Raw genomic sequence first — 21874 nt, 5'->3', positions numbered from 1 at the left:
GAAATCCAGCTGCCTTTGAGTTCCCTGCCCCTGGTCCCATTGCCAGCAACCAGACTGGGCTCCACACTTTATCTTGCCTGCATGGCACAATCATCATCACCCACCTACCCCGACCCAGTGTCCCCCACCAGTGCCCTTGTGCTCCCCTTCCCCGCCACACACACACCCTGGCTCCCTCTGTCTGAAAAAAAACCTTTCTCCCATTTCCTATTCCAAAACAGGCTTTTCAGGTTAACCGTCCACACTTCTGCTTCCCTTAGCCCCCAGCTAAGTTTTGAACCTCTGGCCTGTGTGAGGAGCCCTCCATTTCAACACACCTCCGGCAAGACAGATATTGCTTCACCAGAGCCCCATACCCCAAAGGCGAGGAAAGCCTAAATTTCCCCCTGTGTCTGGAAGAGGACGGCACTGATAAAGCTCAGAAGAAACCACAAAACCACATTGAAATGAAGCAGTGCTGGTCTGCTTTTAGCTCCTCCTCGTCCCTAACTTCCAGCCGGAAAAGCAGAAAAGGCTTAAGTAACAGCAAGAACAGTGACGATGCTTGCACTTTATGAGGGTACTGCCATTATGCACCCTCCCAAGCTCTCCATGGGCATCTTCTCATCTCCCAAGACTCCCACAGTGTGGCACTAGTTACCTGCATGTACGCACACGCAAACACACACACACACAAATACACACACACACTCACACACACGCAAACACACACACACACAAACACACACACACAAACACACACACACGCACACACATGCAAACACACACACACGCACACACACGCACACACACGCACGCACACACACACACACTCAGACACACACACTCAGACACATATACATGCACTTGTTTTGTTTTGTTTTGTTTTTGAGACAGGGTCTCAGGTAGCCCAGGCTAATCTCAAGCTCTCTATGTAGCTGTAGACGGCCTTGAACTTTCCAGTCCCCTTGTCTCCTTCTCCCCCCGAGTGCCAGGACTAGAGGCATAAACTATCACACCAGATTTCTGTGGTGCTGGAGACAGAACCCAGGCCTTCAAGCTTGTGAGGCAAGCGCTCTGCCAACTAAGCTACATCCCCTGCCCCTCACTTCATTGTATAGGTAAGAAAACCTAAATACAGGAAGGCTAAGATGGCCACCTAGGTGGTGCGTGGTTAAACTGGGACACAAAGCCAGCAGTAGAATTATGGTATCGGTTCCTGCCCACTCCATTTTCCCAGTCCTGAGGATCATTTTAACCATTTCATGACAATGGGATGTTTGGTTTTAATACCAACTCACCACAAATTAGAATCCCTTGAATAAGGGAACCTCCTCCACGCAGGAATTGTCCTGACAGCCTTAGGTGGTATGAAAAGAGTTGCCTCAAATGTAGGTGGCTTCTTTTTGTAGCAGTCCAGACACAAAGGAGACACCATTGTTTATCTTTTGCCTGCTTGGTCTTCCCTTTTGCTGCTAGGTTGATTCACCCTACTGTTGCTGCTGCTGCTGCTGAGTCCTTCGCTGAGAGCAGAACCAACATTTTTAGGTTTCTGTCACAGACTAAGGACCAGTGGCTCTCAGGTTCTCTGCACCATTTGAGACTGCTGAGACACAGCCTTGGGGATGGACAACTACCTGGTTCTCATTCTCTCCACCTCTCAGGAATGGGACAACTGTTGTTACTATTTCAATGACAGCTAATTTAATAAATTATTTTGATGTGCAACATGTGATATATGTTCATTCAATTATATATGGCTGTACTGGCTATGTTTGTGTCAACTTGACACAGCTGGAGTTATCACAGAGAAAGGAGCTTCAGTTGAGGAAATGCCTCCATGAGATCCAACTGTAAGGCATTTTCTCAATTAGTGATCAAGGGGGAAAGGCTCCTTGTGGGTGGTGCCATCTCTGGGCTGGTAGTCTTGGGTTCTATAAGAGAGTAGGCTGAGCAAGCCAGGGGAGGCAAGCCAGTAAAGAACATCCCTCCATGGCCTCTGCATCAGCTCCTGCTCCCTGACCTGTTTGAGTTCCAGTCCTGACTTCCTTTGGTGATGAACAGCAGCATGGAAGTGTAAGCTGAATAAACCCTTTCCTCCCCAACTTGCTTCTTGGTCAGGATGTTTGTGCAGGAATAGAAACCCTGACTAAGACAATGGCTATATACACATTTATGTACATATGTATATATACACATATGTATGTGTGTATATATGTATATGTACATGTATATATGCATATATACATATGTATGGACATATGTATAGGTACATGTACATATATATGTAGATGTGTATACACACACACACATACACACACCACTATTGGTTCTGTTTCTCTAGGAAACCCTGAATATACAGCGTGGTATAGCAAGATGGACTTATAATAGGAATTGTACAACTATGCCTAAGAAAGTGTGAAAATGAAAGGACTGGAAAGCAAAGCTAAAGTGTCCTTTCCCTTTAATTCCAGCTACCTCATTACATCACTGCCATTCCAGCTCTCTGATTACATCACTGCCATTCCTGCTATCTCATTGCATCACTGCCATCACTACTCTGTAGTCTAAACCGACGTCAGAAGCCTTCCACTTCAACCACCTGCACATTGCTTAGTAAAGAAGCATGGACCTGACCAGAGCCTCACCTGCACCGTTCCTCACTGTGTGTTATTTTCATCATCACACTCTGTCTTCCAGGATCACTTGCAGCTACATCAATTCCCCCACAGACTATCAATCCCAGAGAAATGGATAGGACTTCTATGAAACACCACTTCCAGCCATCTGAGAATGAGTTTGCTGGTGAAAGATGCCAGTTTTCATGACCGTTGCTATCACAGAACTTAAACTGTTTTAAGCCAGCCAGATCTGAACATACTTAAGGAAAGAAAACCGTTTCCTTCAGTTTATTTCTTAAGGAAAAAAAACCTGCTTTTAAACACTGAGAAATACCCATTTCAAGCCAATAATGATCTGAAAAATTACATAAATAAACCTACCTTGTAAAACGTTTCAGAAAGTATCTGAGGATGACTTTAGGGGTTATCCCTGTGCTGGTGTTCTGGTGCATCTTTAGAAATGACCTTGCACTTAGCCAACCACTGAGAAGGAGAGAAAAGTAACCACAGGAGTTAGCAATAATGTAGCTCATTGGTGAGTTGCTGCAGCTGTCTCCCTCAGGATGGGCTAAGAGATGCTTCAGACAAGGTACCACTAAATCGTAAAGCAGCGGACTTTGGACTGTGGGCTCTTAGTTTTATTTCACGTTGGTTCTGTTTTTCTTGTGTAACATATTCATAACCTGTTGGCCAAGACTCAGTGTCTTCTTCACTATGAGCTAATGGGACAACGAATGCTCACGAATAGCGGTGAACAAGACAGCTTTGGAGGGTCTCAACCCAACAAGTCAATGATGTTCTAGCCTAAAGTGACACGTGAAAGCTGCTGACATCAGAGAGTTTCAATATAGACATAGTGGCATATGAGGTATAACTTGTTGATTGGAGCAACAACAATCAACAGTGTGGTCCACGCAGAAGACGAAGCACCCAAAGTAGCTGTTCCCAACCGGTGGCTCTCGGCCCATTTAGAAGAGTGGAATGACCCTTTCACGGTGGTTGCATATCAGATATTTACGTTATGGTTCATAACACTAGAAAAATCACAGTTATGAAGTAGTAACAAAATAATTTTATAATTGGGGAATCACCACACCATGAGGAACTGTGTGTATTAAAGGATCACAGCATTGCGGAGGTTGAGAGCCACTGGCTTGGAGGATGGAGAATCAGGAATATTTGGCTAACAATACCAATAGTTACTGTGCTGTGTTCTCTCTTCTGTGTGCGCACACGTGTGTGTGTGGGGGGGGGTATCTCTCTGTCTCTCTCTCTCTGTCTCTCTCTGTCTCTCTCTCTCTCTCTGTCTATCTCTCTGGTTATATGGTTCATGCATGTTAGTATGCAAGCACATCTGCCCATTGCCACTCATGGAGAAGTGAGGAGAAGGGCACCAGTGTCTTCCTCTGTCACTACCCTCCTTATTGCCTTGAGAAGAGTCCCTCACTAAACTAGAAGCTCGCTATTTGGGTAGACTGGCTGACTCGTGAGCTCCCTTCTCTGCCCCACAAAGCTGGAGTTATAGGCACATGGGGTCGTGCCTGGATGGATCATGCATGCTAGGATTTAAACTCAACTCCCCATGCTTGCACACCAAACACTTTTCCACACAGAGCCATGCCCACAGCCCTTTTGGTGGAGTAAAGCAATATTGTGAAAGACTTCCATGGCTATAGTGCCACGCTCTTTTCACAATGCTTTCCCTAATGAGATTGCTTCCAGTTCTCCAACCATCCCCAGCTACTTCTCAATAAACGTTTGTTGAGGAAATGACCAAACAGATGGATGTTTGAACCCTACCAGGAGAAAAAGGACACATTAATATTCCCATTTCTCCAAGCAGAGATAGTGAGACTCAGATTACTAACCGGGCTGCCCACGAGCACAAAATTCCAAAGTAGGTGGTGGGGGAACATGTACATCTTCCCAGCACTTGGGAAGCAGAGGCAGGTGGATCTCTGTGAGTTAGAGGCCAGCCTGGTCCCCAGAGAGTTTTCTAGGACAGCCAAGGCCATACAAACAGACCCTGTCTTGCAAGGGGCAGGGGGTGGGGTGAGGGGTGGGGGTGGGAGGACACAGAATTCCAGTTTTGTTTCTTTGATTTTGAGACATGGTCTCACATAGCTTCCTCAAACCCCTAATGTAGCTGGAGATAACCTTGAACTCTTGTCCTTCCTGCTTCCACCTCTCAAGTGCTGGGATTACAGGAAGATCCCAGAATTCTTGTCTGACACATTCTCATGGCTTGGTGGTGAGCAGGTCTGTGAATCCCTTGACCCTTTGGCATTTGGCCCCTGATCCTTATGGGAGCTCCTCTGAATGGTAAACGTGTTTCCTGTTGCACAGCAAGGATGTCTGTGTTGGGCCCTACTTGGAAGGGATCCTGGTGGGTTGGGGGAATGCCTTAGACTTCCTTTGAAAAGCAGCGAGTTGAATTCCTTATAATAGGAACCAAATGCATAAAGACGTCTAAATGAGGGCACAGGAAGCAGGAAGTGGGGCAGCCAGCTCTGGTTCTGACCTCCTCTTCATTGCAAGAAAGGATGAATCTGGGCCATCCTTTCTTCTCCGAGTGGCTGGCACCACTGCCGGCCTTTGCTAAGCAGAGCCTGGGTCTTGCTCCCTGTGTGGGAATGCACTGCTGATCCCACAAGGAAGGGGCATGGTGAAGAGAGGAAACAGGCTGTGAGACCCAGAGTCCTGAATGGACTGAGGAAGGGAAAGCTAAATACCATTGTATTTAGTGTGAAGCCAGCCCAGGAGGTAGGAAAAGATAATTGGGACCCTGCGTGTTCTGTGTAAGTATCAGTGATCAGACGGTTAAGATATGAATCCCATGAAACGCACTGCAGGCTGAGTACCCCTCACCCAAAATGGGTGTACCCCAGTGTGCTTTAGTATTTGGGAATGCTTGCATACTTCCAGTGGGGTGTTTGGAGTGAGACTCAGGACTAGGAAGGAGTTTATGTGCTTCACACACTGCTGTGTACATAGCCTGAAGATAACTGTAGATGGTATTCTTTGGCACACCTGTATTTCGTCTGGGCTCTCTTACCTATAATATTTCCCACTCACAGTATTTTGTTAAGCACTTAAAAAGCTGTAGACTTTGAAGTAGTTTTGGGCTTCAGATTTCTAGGGATACCCAACTTGTGTTCATAAATTCTGATTCTGACCTTAATTGTACATAGGTGGATATATTATTATTTTGTCTCTGGACCCTGAATTTATTATCTGCAAAGATAAGGCTGATAATCTATTATTCGATAGTAAATTCAGGAGATGGGAGGTGGAGAGGTGGCTCAGCAGTTAAAAGAACTAACTGTTCTTCCAGGGGACTCAGATCTAATTCCCAGCACCCACATGGCAACGTACTGTCTATAACTCCAGTTCCGGGGGCCTGATGTCCTCTCTTCGGGCCTTCTCAGGCACAAGGTACACACATGGTCCATAAATATACATGTAGGCAAAACACCCATAAGCATAAAAAATTTTAGATAAGTTTTAGTGTAGGGCTAGAGAGATGGCTCAGTGGTTAAGAGCACTGGCTGCTCTCCCAGAAAACCTGAGTTCAATTTTCAGTACCCACAGGCCAGCTCACAATTGTCTGTAACTCCAGTTCCAGGGAACCTGACACCCTCTTCTGGCTTCCCTTGGCACCAGGCACATGTGTGGTGCACAGACATACATGTAAGCCAAAGGAAAAAAAATCACCCATACACATAAAAATTATAAATAAATAAATAAATAAATAAATAAAATGTGTGTGGTATATGTGTGTGTTGTGTGTAGTGTATGCTGTGTATGTTGTATATATGTGTGGGTGGTATATGTATGTATGTATGCATGTATGTGGTTTGTATATGTATGGTATGTGTGGTGTATATATGTTTTGTGTGTACTGTATGCTGTGTTTGTGTGTGTGTGTGTGTGTGCGTGTGCGTGTGCATGTGTGTGTGTGTGTGTGTGTGTGTGTGTGTGTTTTGAAGTACACACATACAGGCCAGTGTATTCAGCCCCTGTCTGGCTTCTAATATGGGTAAAGGAGATTCTAACTCAGATTATTATAGTTGCAGAGCAAACACTGTTGCGTGATTCTTCTCCCAGTGACACACACACATACCACAGACACAAATGGCATAGACAATGTAAAATTGAAATGAAAGAATATGGGAACCATCTAAAGTAATAAAATAAAATAAAAACTAGAGGGTTAAAAGGCAGCCATAGACTGAGACAAAGCAAACAGAAATGTCTTCCTCCATCTCTGACCCAGTGTCAGGGTCTGTATACCGCCTCTGCCATCCTCAGCTCCTGCCATCTGGGCTTATCCTGTAGCTCACAGACTGGAATGGTCACCCCTGGAGGGCTCTTGACAACCCAGACTGCTGGTCTTAACCCCAGAAAGGCTGACTCCTTGCATTTGCAGAGGGGCCTGCGAGTCCTCGTCACCAACAACCTTCCAGTAACAACTCAGCATGGGCCAGCACAGATAGGCAGACGGCATCTTGTTCTGCTTGCGGTATCCCTGGACATTCAGTATTTACAGCGCTGGCCTGTGCCACCCAGTGCCACCATTACTAGTGGCTCCTTGTGCCGTTTATCAAACTCTTAATAGTTTTAAGAATGTATGAAGTTAAAAAAAGAGATTAGGAAATGTTAGGTCAATAATTTAAGGGAGTATAACTGTGAACCTCACACTATTTTGTTTTTGTTTTTGTTTTTCTTCACATTTTGCTGGAGTAAGAATTGGAAGTTTTAGTATGAACCTGCACCACTTTCTAGAGCTTGAGAATTACTGAAATGAAAATTTTTATTAAATAAAAGCAACTTGTGTGGGCTGTCGAGATGGTTCAGCAGAAGGAAGTGCTTGCTGCCAAACCTGCTGGCCTGAGTTCAAACCCCGGAACCCACACAGTAAAAAGAAAACTCACTCCTGCAAGCTGCCCTCTGACTGGCACACATGTCATGACACACATACCCCCAACATAACACACACACACACAATACATACAAACATACATACATACATACATACATACATACATACAAACATACATACATAAATATATTAATTAATTAATTGATTAATTAAAAGTGTAATGAAAATGCTTTTAAAAACCAACCTTTCTAAAAGGCCCATTTCTCAGCCCCATCCTAAGTCATCTACAAGACTGAAGATACTACACAGAGTACCCGTGACAACGGCACTCTCTAGATCAATGGTTCTCACCCTTCCTAATGCCTCATGAGACCCTTTAACACAGCTCCTCATGTTATGGTGACCCCCAACCATAAAATCATTCTGTTGCTTCCTCACAACTGTAATGTTGCTACTGTTATGAATCGTAATGTAAATAAATACCTGATAGGCAGGACATCTGTTATGCAACCCCCACCCCAAAGGGGCTGTGACCTTTGTGGTTAAGATCTAGAAATAACGGAAGCCAGTGGCCTTTTCTCAGGAAGGTGAGACTGACAACCCTCCCCCCTCTACACCCACACATCTTTTATCACAACTACAGCAGAGACGACATTTCAACTTCATCACCTGATCAGGAAAAATGTATCCACCCCGAGATAGAACGGGCCACTCCGGGAGTAGAGGTACAGTGGGTTGTTGGGCACTTTGGCTTTCCATTCGAGCACATTATCTGTAACAGATGTGTGGGAAAGCAATGTCTTTTAGTTGAGCTGAAGGAAACCACCTGACTTAACCTTGAGAAGAAGCAAGCGCCAAACTTTCAATGTCTGTTTGCACTGGGACAGTTGTAAGGCCAACGTCAGGGGTTAACTTACAGCGGGGATAAGGGTGGTACCCGAGGCTCCTGTCACTCAGACTGTGTTTCTTTGTACTCTTATGATGCTCACAGCCCTCTGGGACTCTGACAGAGTAGGGCCAGGTGCCCATCACCTCAGAGATTCCTTGTAACTGCCCTCAGTGCCTGGCGTCTAGTTCTGATTTGCCTGCTTTGTTCCACTGAGAGATGACCTTGGTTACTGAGTAGCAGACATTGAATCATGGATGAGAGATTTCAGGGCCCGGCAATGAGCAATGATCCAGAAAGGGTGATTTACTGTGCATGCCCAGAGTCTGGTTCTACTTGCCTACTCTTCAGGGAGGAAGGTTGCTTTCTGTCTTCCTTAGTTGATGGAGGGAGCACACAATGGGCAATCACTGGGTACCATATTTCTACCTAGGGGAGTAGTAGCGAAAAGAGCCCCTGATTGCACCCCTGGGAACCTTGGCATATGAGGTCACACCCCATGGCAAACCTCAGCATGTCTCTAGAACAGAAGGAAGGCTGACTGTTCATGAGACAGCTGTCAGGCTCCCGTTCTAATGCCCACCACTAGCCCACTTAGAAGGAGATCTCTTTCCCCATGGATGCTGGAGAGGAAGTCCATCAACTACCCATACCCAAAGATAGCCAAGCGGTCATCTGACTGGTGTGTCCAGAGATAACCCAGAGGAGACTCAGGACTCGGATTCCATTTAGTGTCCGGCAGGTGCCTCCTGGAAGTTCTGGGCTGCAGATGGCCGGCATGTTCTTCTGCCAAGAAAAGCACTGCAGAACTCCATCCACAGCTCCTAGAAACCCTGAGCAAGAGTGAAGCTATTACCAACCCTCATGAAAGCCAGACCCATCAACACACTATCCTAAAGTGAACCCTAAAACTCATGCAGAAACTTCAGATGCTCAATCAAAACCTGGACTGCTCTTCTCAGGCTTCTACAGTCCCCTCTAGGTCTATTCCTGGGCTCTCATACCTGACCTTTGAACCTTGACTTCCCCTACCAGTGTTGACCTGACGTTGGTCCACCATAATGCCTTGTATCGCCCAAGTCTAGGCACCAGGGAGGCCAATCCCTGACCCTAGGTCTGCATCATAGAGATCAAGAAAAAGCAAAACATCTATGAGACTGGTGGATCCAGAGAACTGGCGTTTCACTTGAAAGCAGCACCCCCGTGCAATCCTAAGGACTCACACTTTGTTCTGATATCTCTACACTCTCTCTCACACCTTCACTCCCCTGTATTGTCCCTTAAAATAGCAAGACAAGCTTACTTGACAGGAAGCTACACTAAAACATACAAGAGTTATTGAGAACAAGAGTTATAAAGAATCAAGACTCCAAATGCCCAGTTGGACTCCAGCCTTCTAAAAGATACATTGGTCTTACGTGGCTTTGATTTCCAGCCGAACATCAAAGTGAAGAGGGAAAAAAAAAATCAATGAATATGTCTTGATTTGTACTTCCTAACATTCAGGGACATACTTTGTCTCTGATCCTATTAAATACAAAAGGAAAAATTGCAGTGGCAGCTAAACACAGACCAGCCATTTTGAGACCCCAGGAAATAGTAACAGCCAATGAAATGCATACAGATCAGAAGAAATCTCAGCTTGGTGGAGGAGCCTAAAGGTCCACACGGATGCCTGACACCTTATACGCATATCTACTTTAAGTGTGACATGGGTCCCACGCCTCGGCCTCTACGGTCCAGCCTGGCACTGCTGAAAGCAATGGGATGTTATGCCTGTCACTTCACCACAGTCAGACAGAAGCCTCTGGAGCATAGCTCAGCCTGCTACTTGCTTAGTCATGTTGGGTCCTCCACCAAAAAGATCTTGGAACAGCCCTACCTCTCCTCACTTCCCACTTGAACAGAGAGACTGAGGAAACGGGTAAAGTTAAGAGACAAGCACATATTACTGCATGGAATGCCATCAGCTGATCCTGTGTTATCTCTTATTTTACATATGTGGAAGTTGAGGTTCATTTGACTCCCAGCTCATGATGAACTTGAACCTGTCTACAGGGCAGCCAGGTGCAGAGAGAGATCTACAAACACATCACAAGAGGCCACTGGAGGTTTCTGGACCCTGGACAAGCCCAGCATTGCTGTTCTCAGAATGTGATGGGGATGTAATATAACCTACAGAGAGGGCTGCGTAGATACTGAAGGGCAGCAGGGGCTGACCCAGATACCCCTGCATCCCAGAACTCTAAGCCTGCTGAGCGCTCCTCAGAGTATCTCTGTCTTTTACTCTGTTTCTGATGTTGGCGTTTTAAGTTACCGTCAATGCTGATTTTGGGTAAAATTCAAATAAGGGCAGAGAAAAATCATTGCTATGTTTTCCACTTGGGACATACCCCTTGAAGCTACTTAATTACAAATTCATATTTACCCTGCCAACTCCTTGAGATATTTTTTTAAATTCCCCTTTAGAGTAAGAAAAGACATATTTAAAGACCTGAGGGGAATAATTTATTACTCCATGCAAATGATAGGCATTTGCATGAACAGGCAATTTTTGAATGGTGTGCAGATGATAGGTAGGTAGGTAGGTAAGTAGATAGACAGTAGATAATAGATATAGATAAATAGATGATAATATCAATGCATGCTTTTCCCTTCAATGTAGACAGGTGGAAATGAAGCTAATATTTTTCCTTCTTTCCTTTCCTTCCCTTTCCTTTCCTTTCCTTTCCTTTCCTTTCCTTTCCTTTCCTTTCCTTTCCTTTCCTTTCCTTTCCTTTCCTTTCCTCTTCTTTTCTCTTCTTTTCTTTTCTCTTTTTTCTGAACAGAGTCACACTATGTAGCCCTGGCTGGCTTCAAAACCACAGAAAATGTTTTCTGCCTCTGCCTCTGAAATTTTAGGATCAAGGAGTGTGCCACCCTGGCCCTTGAAACTAATATTCTTAATTTTTCACCAAAGCATAGCCCAGCGGGCCCCACCAGGATCATCATTTTGATACATTGGGTTGGGTTACCTATTTTCAACCCAGATACAAGGGTTGGCCTTTCTTGCACATTCACCCCCACCCCTGGCTTCAGAGTTGTACATGTATCTATAATGCTAAAAATAGCCATGAGCATAGAATTTATTCCTAGGACAGTAAATACAGTGGATCCCTTAACTCTCTACTGACCCAGGCTCTGGTCAGCACAAAAACACACTAGGTAATTGTTCCTAATATAAAGCATCATTGTTAGTGCCTCCGCCTTGCCTCGGCACCCTGATGGTAAACAAAGACCGAACTGTAGACCGTGGCGCTCTGGCCTCTGCTGACATTTAGAAGCTGTTGGGCACTCGTTAGAATCCAAACTGGAGGAATTATTTTCCAACCCCACACCTCTCTAGGTCACATCTCTGGGGAGGTCTTAGTTTCAAACGCTTACTTCTTCCTCTGCTTGGGGCTCCTGGAGGAGGGAGCTGAACTTGGCAACTGGCCCTGCTTCTTTGCCTGTTGCTCTCCATGTTTCGCAAAGGCAGACTCTCACAACTGGTAGGAGGAGTCCCATGTACAGATGATGTCCTGAGGTCCAAGCCCCAGTCCCTGGCCACCATGTAAACAGTTCCAGCCACAGGAAGGACGAGGCCTAGCAAGGTGATGAACCTGCAGAAAGAAGATACCTGGCCAGGCCTTCACATAACATGAAAAATACAGAGAAAACAACCCCGTGACAAATAAAACCAGGGACATGCGTGGGTCCCTGTAACCACAGCATGCTGGAGACTGAATCAGGAGGCTCTTGAGTTCAAGGATAGCCAACATTCATAGAAATACCCTGTCTCAAAAAGACAAGCCTGGGACTGGAGAGATGGCTCAGTGGTTAAGAGCACTGACTGCTCTTCCAAAGTCCCTAAGTTCAATTCACAGCTACCACATGGTGGCTCACAACCATCTGTAATGGGATCTGATGCCCTCATCTGGTGTGTCTGAAGACAGCTACAGTGTACTCATATACATAAAATAAGTAAATAAATAATTAAAAAGGAAAACACATCACAACAATAAGAAAAACACCTAAAATGTACATGGGAAATACTCAGTAACTTGGGAATGGGGCTGAGGAGATCCTTCAAGAATAAGAGTGTTTACTGTTCTTATGAAGGGGGGACCCAGGTTCTGTTTTCCCAGCACGCACCATGTGTGGCTCTGAACCTCCTGTAACTCCAGTTCCAGGTGATCTAATCTAACACCCTCTCCTGACCCGCACACACAATCTCATACAGGCACTCACAAATTTAAAAATACATCTTAAAAAATGCCAAATTCAAAGTAACAGATGGAAAGTCACAAAGGAAAAGATTAATGAATTTCACTCGCTATCAGTTTAAAAAAATATATCGTAAGCATCGCTTCTTCGAATTTGGCTAAGAGAGAGTGAAAATTACTATAAACAAACAAACAAATACAAAAGCCAAAGTGCTGAGAAAAAATATTTGTAGCAGTATGTCTAAGGGTGAATAGCCCATATAAAGGTGATGAGAAAACCTCAACATATGCACGTGCACACACATGCACATGTGCACATGCACATATACGCGCTTGAGCACACTCGAGTGCACACACACATGTACACGTACACACACACACACAGACAAGGTCATAGAATTTTTACAAAAGAAAAATACAAGTAACAGATAAACTCAGAAGGAAAGAAATGTTCCTTACCCATTTTGTTTTGTTTTGTTTTGTTTTGTTTAAAGATGTAATTTAAACAAATGTATTCACCTATCAGATTGGGGTGGTATTCCCAATAATGGCTTTTGACAGTGGCGAGGAGATACCGAAGCATGTATGGATATTTCTGCTAGAGTACTATAAAGGAAAGGCCTCAGTTATCAAGACCTAGAATTACACGTCCATTTAACTTGTACCAAGAAGTGATGACAATTCCAAAAGGCAAAGGGAGCAACATCGGTGCAGTAGGCAGGGGAGAGGCCCTGCTTCCAACCAGAGAAAAGAACCAGCTCAGGGACGACTGGAGATGGACCCACTTGCTGGTGGCCCTGGATCCCATTCATGTTGGCCACAGTGTGCCTTCCCTGGGTACTTCCACATTTCATTGATTAATGGTGACCTCCTTCAAAATGCTATGGGCTGGTTGCTTATGAACAATAGAACTTGATTTTTTATCATTCTGGAGAGTTCCCCAAAATCAAGTCACCAGCAGAATTTGGGTTTAGGAAGAACCAGTTTTCTAGTTGTTGGCACCTTCTGGTTGACCTCGCATGGTAGAAGGAAGGGCTGAGGAAACATGCACAGACACACACACACACACACACACACATACACGCACACACACTTGCACCCTGGGTACCTTTAGTATCATGGCCAGGTTACCTACTCAAGGCCCCACCCTGATCCCATCTCATCCAGGTTAAGTTTCAATGTAGGAATATTGGGGCGACACAAACATTCAGATCACTGAACTTTGAAGCCAGACAGCACTGGCCACTCATCATCCAAGGAATGAAATTCATCACAAAACGTAGTTGGGGGAGACGGTGATGATTCTGACGTATCGCCCAGCTGGATACCGAGACGCCTGTACTTACAGGCACACGGAAGCAAACGCATCTGGACTCATGGCCCCAGCTGCACATCTGGCCACAACTTCACAAGATGAGGAAGAGTCTTTTGTAAAGAGGGAGAGGGAAGGTTCCAAGAATGACGTGTTTCTGAACTTGAGAGTACCTGCCAAGAGAGAGGGGCCATGTTACTGCTCGAGTCTTTTCCAAGTGTAGCCCTATCATCCCCATACAATGCTGGCGTTTTAACACACATGGGCTCTCTAAGTCTGGCAATATTTTACAACTGTATCTATACTGAACGTGTATAGACTTCCCACCATTATTTTTTTAAACGATATGACTATAGAGTGACTATGCACACAGCCCTTACATTAGGTATTATACATAAGCTAGAAATGATTGGGAGAACACAGGAGGACTCTGTAATATTATGCAAACACTTTATATACAATTTTAGATAAAGACTTGAGCGGCTGTGGATTTCAGTCTCCTTGGGGGTCTTGGAACAGAGCTAGCATGAATACCAAACATCGAATTTGTCTGCTTCATGAATAGTGGAAGGAAAAAAAGTGGAAAACAAAGATGCTAAAGAAGGCAGAGACGTGTGTCTGGGATTAAAATTGAATGCTACTCTTTCAGAAGACCGGAGTTCAGTTCCCAGTGTTTGCACCAGACAGTTGACAACCGCCTGTAAGTCCAGCTCCAGGAAATCTGACACCATTATTTGGTCTCCTCAGGCACCTGCATATGTGTGTGTGTGTGTGTGTGTGTGCACGTGCATACACTAATAATAATAATAATAATAATAATAATAAATGCTTAAAACATAAAAGGATGCTGAAAGCCACAGACCTAGGCACTTGACCCAGGTAGAAATGGACCAGAGACTTCTGGACCCATAGTCTGTTGATCTCTCGCATCCCTTCTGACACACAGCCCTGGGGATGCTAAATCTAAAATGGTGCTGGTACTGACTCAAGTCTATTTGTGAGCAAATCTCTACAAGAGAGACAAAAATATGCAATAGGAGATGGAGCAAAATGATGGAAGCCGACTATTCTGGGATGGCACCACCTAAAACCAAGGCTCAGACACAGCAGTTTAGGATGCAGCTGATGAAGCCCTGGAAGAATCAATATGTAAAGGTCTTACCAGGGAGACTAGTGTTCCGTCTCAAATGGTAGTGAGCCTCAGGGGCCTGTGAAGAGAGAACTATCTGGTCCCCTCCCTGAAGGCTTCTGAACAGGAGGTCTGGAAGTGATGTGGGATCTATACTCTGCAATTTCCAAGTACCACACTCAGAACCAGGACCCGGGCACTTTCCAGACCTTGGCAAACATTGAGGACATATGGTTTCATATAAAGATAATACCAATTATTAACAGCCACAAATGCCACAGGTTTCTTAAGGTCCTTAAGGTTCTTAGGTTCATTAAGTACCTGCTAGACATGAGGTGTGGTTCTGTCACTATCTGTAACTTTTACCAACCTCTAAGAAGTGTTTACCTTATCTTACACACAGAAGAATTTGTCTCAGATAAATTCATCAGATTGAACATAGTGGTTAAGAATATAGCTTAGGCAGGGCTGGAAAGTGGCTGATGTAGAGAATACTGGATGTTTTTCTAGGGGACCCAAGATCAATTCCTAGCAGCAGCAGCAGAAAAAAGAAAAGAAAAGAAGAGAAGAGAAAAGAGAAAGGAAGGAAAAAGAAAAGAAAACAAAAGAAAAGAAGAAAGAGAAAGAGAGAAAAGAAAGAAAGAAAGAAAGAAAGAAAAAAGAAAGAAGAAAGAAAGAAAGAAAGAAAGAAAGAAAGAAAGAAAGAAAGAAAGAAAGAAAGAAAGAAAGAAAGAAAGAAAGGGAGAAAGGAAGGGAGAAAGGAAGGGAGAAAGGAAGGAAGAAAGAAAGATGCTGATGACATTGCCATAGCAACCAGTGACCGGAAAAATATGAGGATGGTGGTGAAACTGACCTTTCAGAGCAAACAGGCCCAGACAGGTTGTACCTTCTGCCTCTGCCCTGATCATCAAAACCCCACAAGAAGCCATGGGGACAGAAAGGACCAGACAATAGTAATATCCTTGGAAACAACACTCTTGATGAGACTGTCGACAGTGCAAATGCTACACCAAGTCTTTAGCCAAAGAACTTTCAGGAATTATGAAGAAGACCCTGGGGGATAGAGTGTGAATGGCTTCCACCCTCATAACGTCACAGATGACATTAGCATGGATAGTTAAGAAGCAGCAAGAGAAAAATGTTTCAATAAAATATTATCACACACACACACACACACACACACATTCCTTTTGAGTTCTAATCAGAAAGAAACCTATGGCTATTTCAAGGAGTGGCTACTAGATAACTCCACCTTCTCATTCAGCACAGAGGAGTTGTGAGAGAGCTAACCAGGAGCTATTAGTCAACTTGGTTATTTTAACTGGCCAGGCTGTTCTAAACCAACCAACCATTAAAGAGGACAATTTACACTAACAGCAAAGACTGGTGAACCTTGATGCCAGGCAGCTCAAATCTCAATGTCTTTGACTCCTGCCAAACAGATAGTGTGAGCATCATAAAATGTTATACTGTTTCTGAAGGACAGACTTAGAGTGAGACCCTGAGAGCGAAATGTGCAGCCCCCTTTTGTTGCTGGCAGATAAAATGTGTTGACTCAGTGTTACACAGAATATTAAAACTGACTTTTTCTTTTTCAGCTCTGGGGACCACACAGGGTTCAGTTGGATCTGTCAAATACATCAGTTGAGTCCAGCGTCCTGGATTAAGTGGCAGTGAGCCACCATCTTGCCCACTCTCTACCATATTTAAGGGATTTCGGATAATCAAGCCAAACCAGAAAGTCAATATTGGGTCATCTTCCGACTCCTCACCAAAGATGAGATTCAAATCCTGACACCCGTGAATATAACTTTATTAGGAAATACCATCTTTTCAGAAGTAATCAGCCTACAGTGAGGTCATAAAAGGTTAGAGTGGGTCCAAACCCGTTATGACTAATGGATGAGAGAGAGCCATCGGGAAGAATCCCACATGCCAAGGAAAGTAATGACTACAAGCCAATGACGAATGGTGAATCTACAAGCTAAGGAAAAATGGTGTATCTACAAGCCAAGGAGAAGTGTTATGTCTACAATCTATAGAGAAGTAGTGTGTCCACATGCCAAGGAGGAAGTTAAGGAGAAGTGGTGTGTCTACTTACCAAGGAAGAGTGAAATCTTTGTAGGACAAGGAGACATGGTGTGTCTACAATCCAAGGAGGCATGATGTGTGTACAGGTCAAAGAAAGATGGTTTGTCTACAAGCCAAGGAGGCAAGGTATGTCTATAAGCCGATGAGCATCAAGAACCACTGGCAGCCCACAGACACAAGGAGAGGTATATGCTAGACTCTTCTAGATGGTTCCAGAAGCAATCAACCTCATCAGCACCTTGATTTCAGATGTCTACTGTCCAGAACTGTGAGAAAATTAATGTTTCTTGTTTAGAGTCATCTAAAATACCACAGTCCAGTCATAGACACCTTGAGAAACGAATACAAGATATTTGGACTGAGTTTTATAATTTTCGAATCCAGGTTTGATCTAGAGCAGTAGTTTGCAACATGTGGGTTATAACCTGTTTGATGGGTGGTGTCAAATGACCCTCTCCAGGAGTCACCTAAGACCGTCAGAAAACACAGATATTTACATTACAATTCATAACAGTAGCAAAATTACAGTTATGAAGTAGCAATGAAAATAATTTTTTAAAGATTTATTTATTTTATGCATATGAGTATACTGTCACTGTGTTCAGACACACCAGAAGAGGGCATGGGATCCCATTACATATGGTTGTGAGCCACCATGTGGTTGTTGGGAATTGAATTTAGGACCTCTGGAAGGGCAGTCAGTGCTCTTCACCGCTGAGTCATTTCTCCAACCCCAAGATAATTTTCTTAATTTATTTTATATGCATTGGTGTTTTGCCTGCCTCACACTCGTGTTATGCCTGTGTGAAGGTGCCTGACGTTGGAGTTACAGACAATTGTGAGCCGCTTTGTAGGTGCTTACAACTGAACCCAAGTCCTCTGGAAGAGTACTCAATGCTCCTCACTGCTGAGCCATCTCTCTAGCCCCCATCAGCAAAGATAATTTTATGGCTGGTGGTCACAACATGAAGAACTGTATTAAAAGGGTCACAGCACAAGGAAGGTTGAGAACCCCTGATCCAGAGTCTGCACAGCCTGGGATGACATCGTTTTTACCCTCAGGAAGCCACACACATTCATAGCTTTTCTCATTACCGTGACCAAACACCTGACAAGAAGTAACTGAAGGCAGGAAGGACTGACTTGGGTTCGGGGCTTGATACAGTTCCTCGTGTCAGGGAAGTCCTAGGGGCACAAGCTGCTCATGCCTGTGAAAGGAGAAGCCTGGGACTGCTCAATTACATCTCTATGGACCAAGAGAAGAGAGTGCTGGCATCCTACTCTCTCCTTTCCCCACTTTAATCCAGTCTGTGCCCTTGGGCCAGAGTCACACACATTTAGGACGAGTCTTTCCTCCTCCGGTAACCTCTGGAAACACCCTCACAGAGACTCAGAGGTGTGTCTCTTAGCCAGTCAAGCTGACGATGAAGATTAACCATCACGTCCTGCAACGTCTGTTAGTTGAAATGTTCCAACATCCCATGGAAACCACCGTGCAGCAAGTCCTCCAGGCTCTGGCTTCAGGATGTCCATCCTACCTACCCAGGGTGTCTCTCTCTGTCTCTCACACTGTGTGTCTCTGTCTCTCTGTCTCTTTCTGTGTCTCTGTCTTTCTGTCTTTCTGTCTTTCTGCCTCTGTCTCTGTCTCTCTCTGACTCTCTGTCTCTGTCTCTCTCCCTCTCTCCCTCCCTCCCTCTCTCAGCAATGCTTTGATCATCCTGCGGTGGCTTGGCCTGCTGTCCTGCTCCGATGAGCAGCACCTGTGCCAACAGCAGCCACCTGGCATTACTGAACTGCTTGCCCCACATCTGGAGGAGCAATTCCATCAAAAAGCTTCAAGAAATAGCTGGCAAATCCTTTCCAGATGGGAAAATGTTCCCCCTGGGCAAAGATGCTCTGATCTCAACCCCTGCCTCTGTGCTAAAGCTGGAGAAAGGCTGTGCCATTCGATACTAGTTTTCCCCAGCAGTGCCCCACATCAGCTCAACTCAACCTAGCCTGGGCCTGCTGGGCTGGTTTCCCAGAAAGCACCTTTGTGTGTCTCTAAGAATGTATCTCTAAGTATCTTTTTATCACCAGCAGTGACGGCCAGTCCAACGTTTCACTCCATTTGGTCAGCTCTGGCTAGTCCAGCTTAGTGTTAGCCAGAGAAATCATACTAACTGATCAATCTCTTAAGCAAGACAACTTGTCAAATTTGGCGTCTTGGTTACTGACTTGAAATGCTAATTGTACTGTAGATAAACACCTGTTTTTGTTTTTATGCTAGCTATCACTTACCTATAAAAACAAAACAAAACAACAACAAAACAAAACAAAACAAAATTGAACCAGGGTTTCACAGATGCTGAGAAAGCACTAGGCTGATGAGCCATTTTTGTTGTTGTTTTGGATCCCAAACTGTTTTGCTATGCAGCTTAGGTTATCCCCTAACTTGCTCTATAGCCCAGGCTGGCCTTCTCCCCTCTCTTCTGGTATGCTTGGGTTGCAGGCATGTCACAACATACCTGGTGTTTGTTTGTTTGTGTTTTTTTGGGGGGTGGGGTAGGATTGTGTTTGTTTGTCTTTAAACAGTACATGAAACACTAGGCTAGACAGATAATGTACCCAAAGCTGTGAAAGTCACTATAAACTTAGAGGACAATTTAAAGTTATCAAGAATAGCTCTGAAGGAGAGAACCCTCAGTCAGGAGCTGTTAGTTCTTTTTTAGATGACCAGAATTAATATAAATCACTAGTGATAAAAAAAAGACAAATCTTAGGCTTTAAAGCTCTTGCTTAGAATTTTAAAAAATACTTATAGAAGATCAAACCAGTTTCCATGGCTAAAATGTATTCCTCTGCACGCCGAAGGTCAAGCACGACTGTAACACAATAGAAAGTGGGAGCCCCTGAACTTCAAAGCCTGTCAGTCCATGGCCGCAGAGACAGGAGACTGAAACTCAGGGGAGATTAAGTGATTTGCTCGGGATCACACAGCTGCGAAATGACAACCAAAACCAAATGCTGGGCCCTTGGTGCTAATCCACTACAACAGATTGGCCTCACACAACCCAAGTTCCAAATGGCCTTCCTGACCCAACAGTCGGCAGACACATGGGCAGAGCAGAAAGCTCACCGTATGAAAAAGAGACACTGCCCACTCCGGTCTCCAGGTCTAGTGAGGCAGCTGTGGGGAGACCATTCAACTTTACATCTTTATACATGGAGATCCAGCAATTACCTCCTGGCTATTGTCTTTCCTTCTCTTCCCCTCCTGGCTATTGTCTTTCCTTCTCTTCCCCTCCTGTCTTCTTCACCATGGTCCCCCACCCTCTGTTCCCAACTTCCCTCCCCTCCGTTATTCTCAGTTAAGCTGATAAACCAAGATGAAGAGTTGGTATGGTCCCGATGGTCCTGAAGGTCCTGGAGGTCCTGAAGGTCCTGAAGGCGCAGCTTTGTTGATTCTGAGCAGTTGGAATTTTCAAACTTCATGCTGACACAATTTGACTGTTTGTTTGGTGTTTTTTTTTTTTTTCTTACCCAGCTGAGACATCATGGTCACGTCCTCTTCAGCACAAGAATCAGGGATACACACGCCCACACTATAGTCTGTTCCATCCTGAGAGACACAATGCCACAGCACTCTTTAATGTTAGTGTTTGCAGTATACATACATGCTTACTCATGTATTTATTCATGTGTATGTACTTATTTGTGTGTGTGGTATGTATGTGTATGTGTATTTATTATTCATGTGAGTGTGTTTGTGTATGTGTGTGTATTTATTCTTGTGTGTTTGTATATTTATTCATGTGTATATTTGTGTGTATGTGTGCATGGTGTATGTGTGCCTATTCTTATTCTTGTGTGTGTATATTTATTCATGTGTGCATATTTATTGATGTGTATATGTGTGGTGTGTGTCTGGGTATTTATTTGTGTGTGTTTGTGTATTTATTCTTGTCTATATTTATTCATGTGTTCTGTGTGTATGTGTTGTGTGTGTGCGTGCCTGTATTTATTCATGTGTGTTTATTCATGTGTGTGTTTTTACTCTTTTTTTTTCCTTTTTTTTTTTAATTAGGTATTTTCCTCATTTACATTTCCAATGTTATCCAAAAAGTCCCCAATACACCCTCCCCACTCCCCTACCCACCCACTCCCACTTTTTGGCCCTGGTGTTCCCCTGTACTGGGGCATATAAAGTTTGCAAGTTCAATGAGCCTCTCTTTCCAGTGATGGCCGACTAGGCCATCTTTTGATACATATGCAGCTAGAGTCAAGAGCTCTGGGGTACTGGTTAGTTCATAATGTTGTTCCACCTATAGGGTTGCAGATCCCTTTAGCTCCTTGGGTACTTTCTCTAGCTCCTCCATTGGGGGCCCTGTGATCCATCCAATAGCTGTGTTTTTACTCTTGTGTGTGTGTTTGTGTGTATATATGTGGTGTGTGTATCTGTATTTGTGTCTGTGTGTGTATATTTATTTCTGTATGTGTGTATTTATTCATGAGTGTGTGCTTATTCCTGTATGTGTGTGTGAGTGTGGAGACCAGATGCCCACACAGATCATCTTTCCCCCGTCACTCTTCACCTTGGTTATTTTGAGCTCATGGAACCTGGAGATCATTGATTTTGGCGAGAGCAGCTGGCCAGTGACCTCATGGGACCTGCCTGTCTCTGACACAGCTATCACACACACATGTACATACCACCCAGGAGCTGGGGTTATAGACCTTACTCAGTCTTT

At 44.3% G+C, this 21874-nt stretch overlaps 1 protein-coding gene across 1 annotated transcript in view; it reads right to left on the bottom strand.

The window, feature by feature from the left end:
* Positions 1-21874, bottom strand: part of LOC110285182 (O-acyltransferase like protein) — a 52351-nt gene that overhangs the window by 16778 nt on the left and 13699 nt on the right. Inside the window, exons 3-8 of the mRNA XM_021151162.2 lie at positions 20667-20745; positions 13959-14097; positions 11792-12009; positions 9022-9201; positions 8152-8254; positions 2982-3083 (exon numbers count right to left, since the gene is read on the bottom strand). Coding sequence (XP_021006821.1) covers positions 2982-3083; positions 8152-8254; positions 9022-9201; positions 11792-12009; positions 13959-14097; positions 20667-20745 — 821 coding nt within the window. The remainder of the gene's footprint in view (positions 1-2981; positions 3084-8151; positions 8255-9021; positions 9202-11791; positions 12010-13958; positions 14098-20666; positions 20746-21874) is intronic.

Source organism: Mus caroli, unplaced genomic scaffold (genome assembly GCF_978045245.1).
Source record: "Mus caroli unplaced genomic scaffold, Mus_caroli_1 scaffold_19, whole genome shotgun sequence".
Lineage (NCBI taxonomy): Eukaryota > Metazoa > Chordata > Mammalia > Rodentia > Muridae > Mus > Mus caroli.
This window is presented reverse-complemented; position numbering and strand designations above follow the sequence as displayed.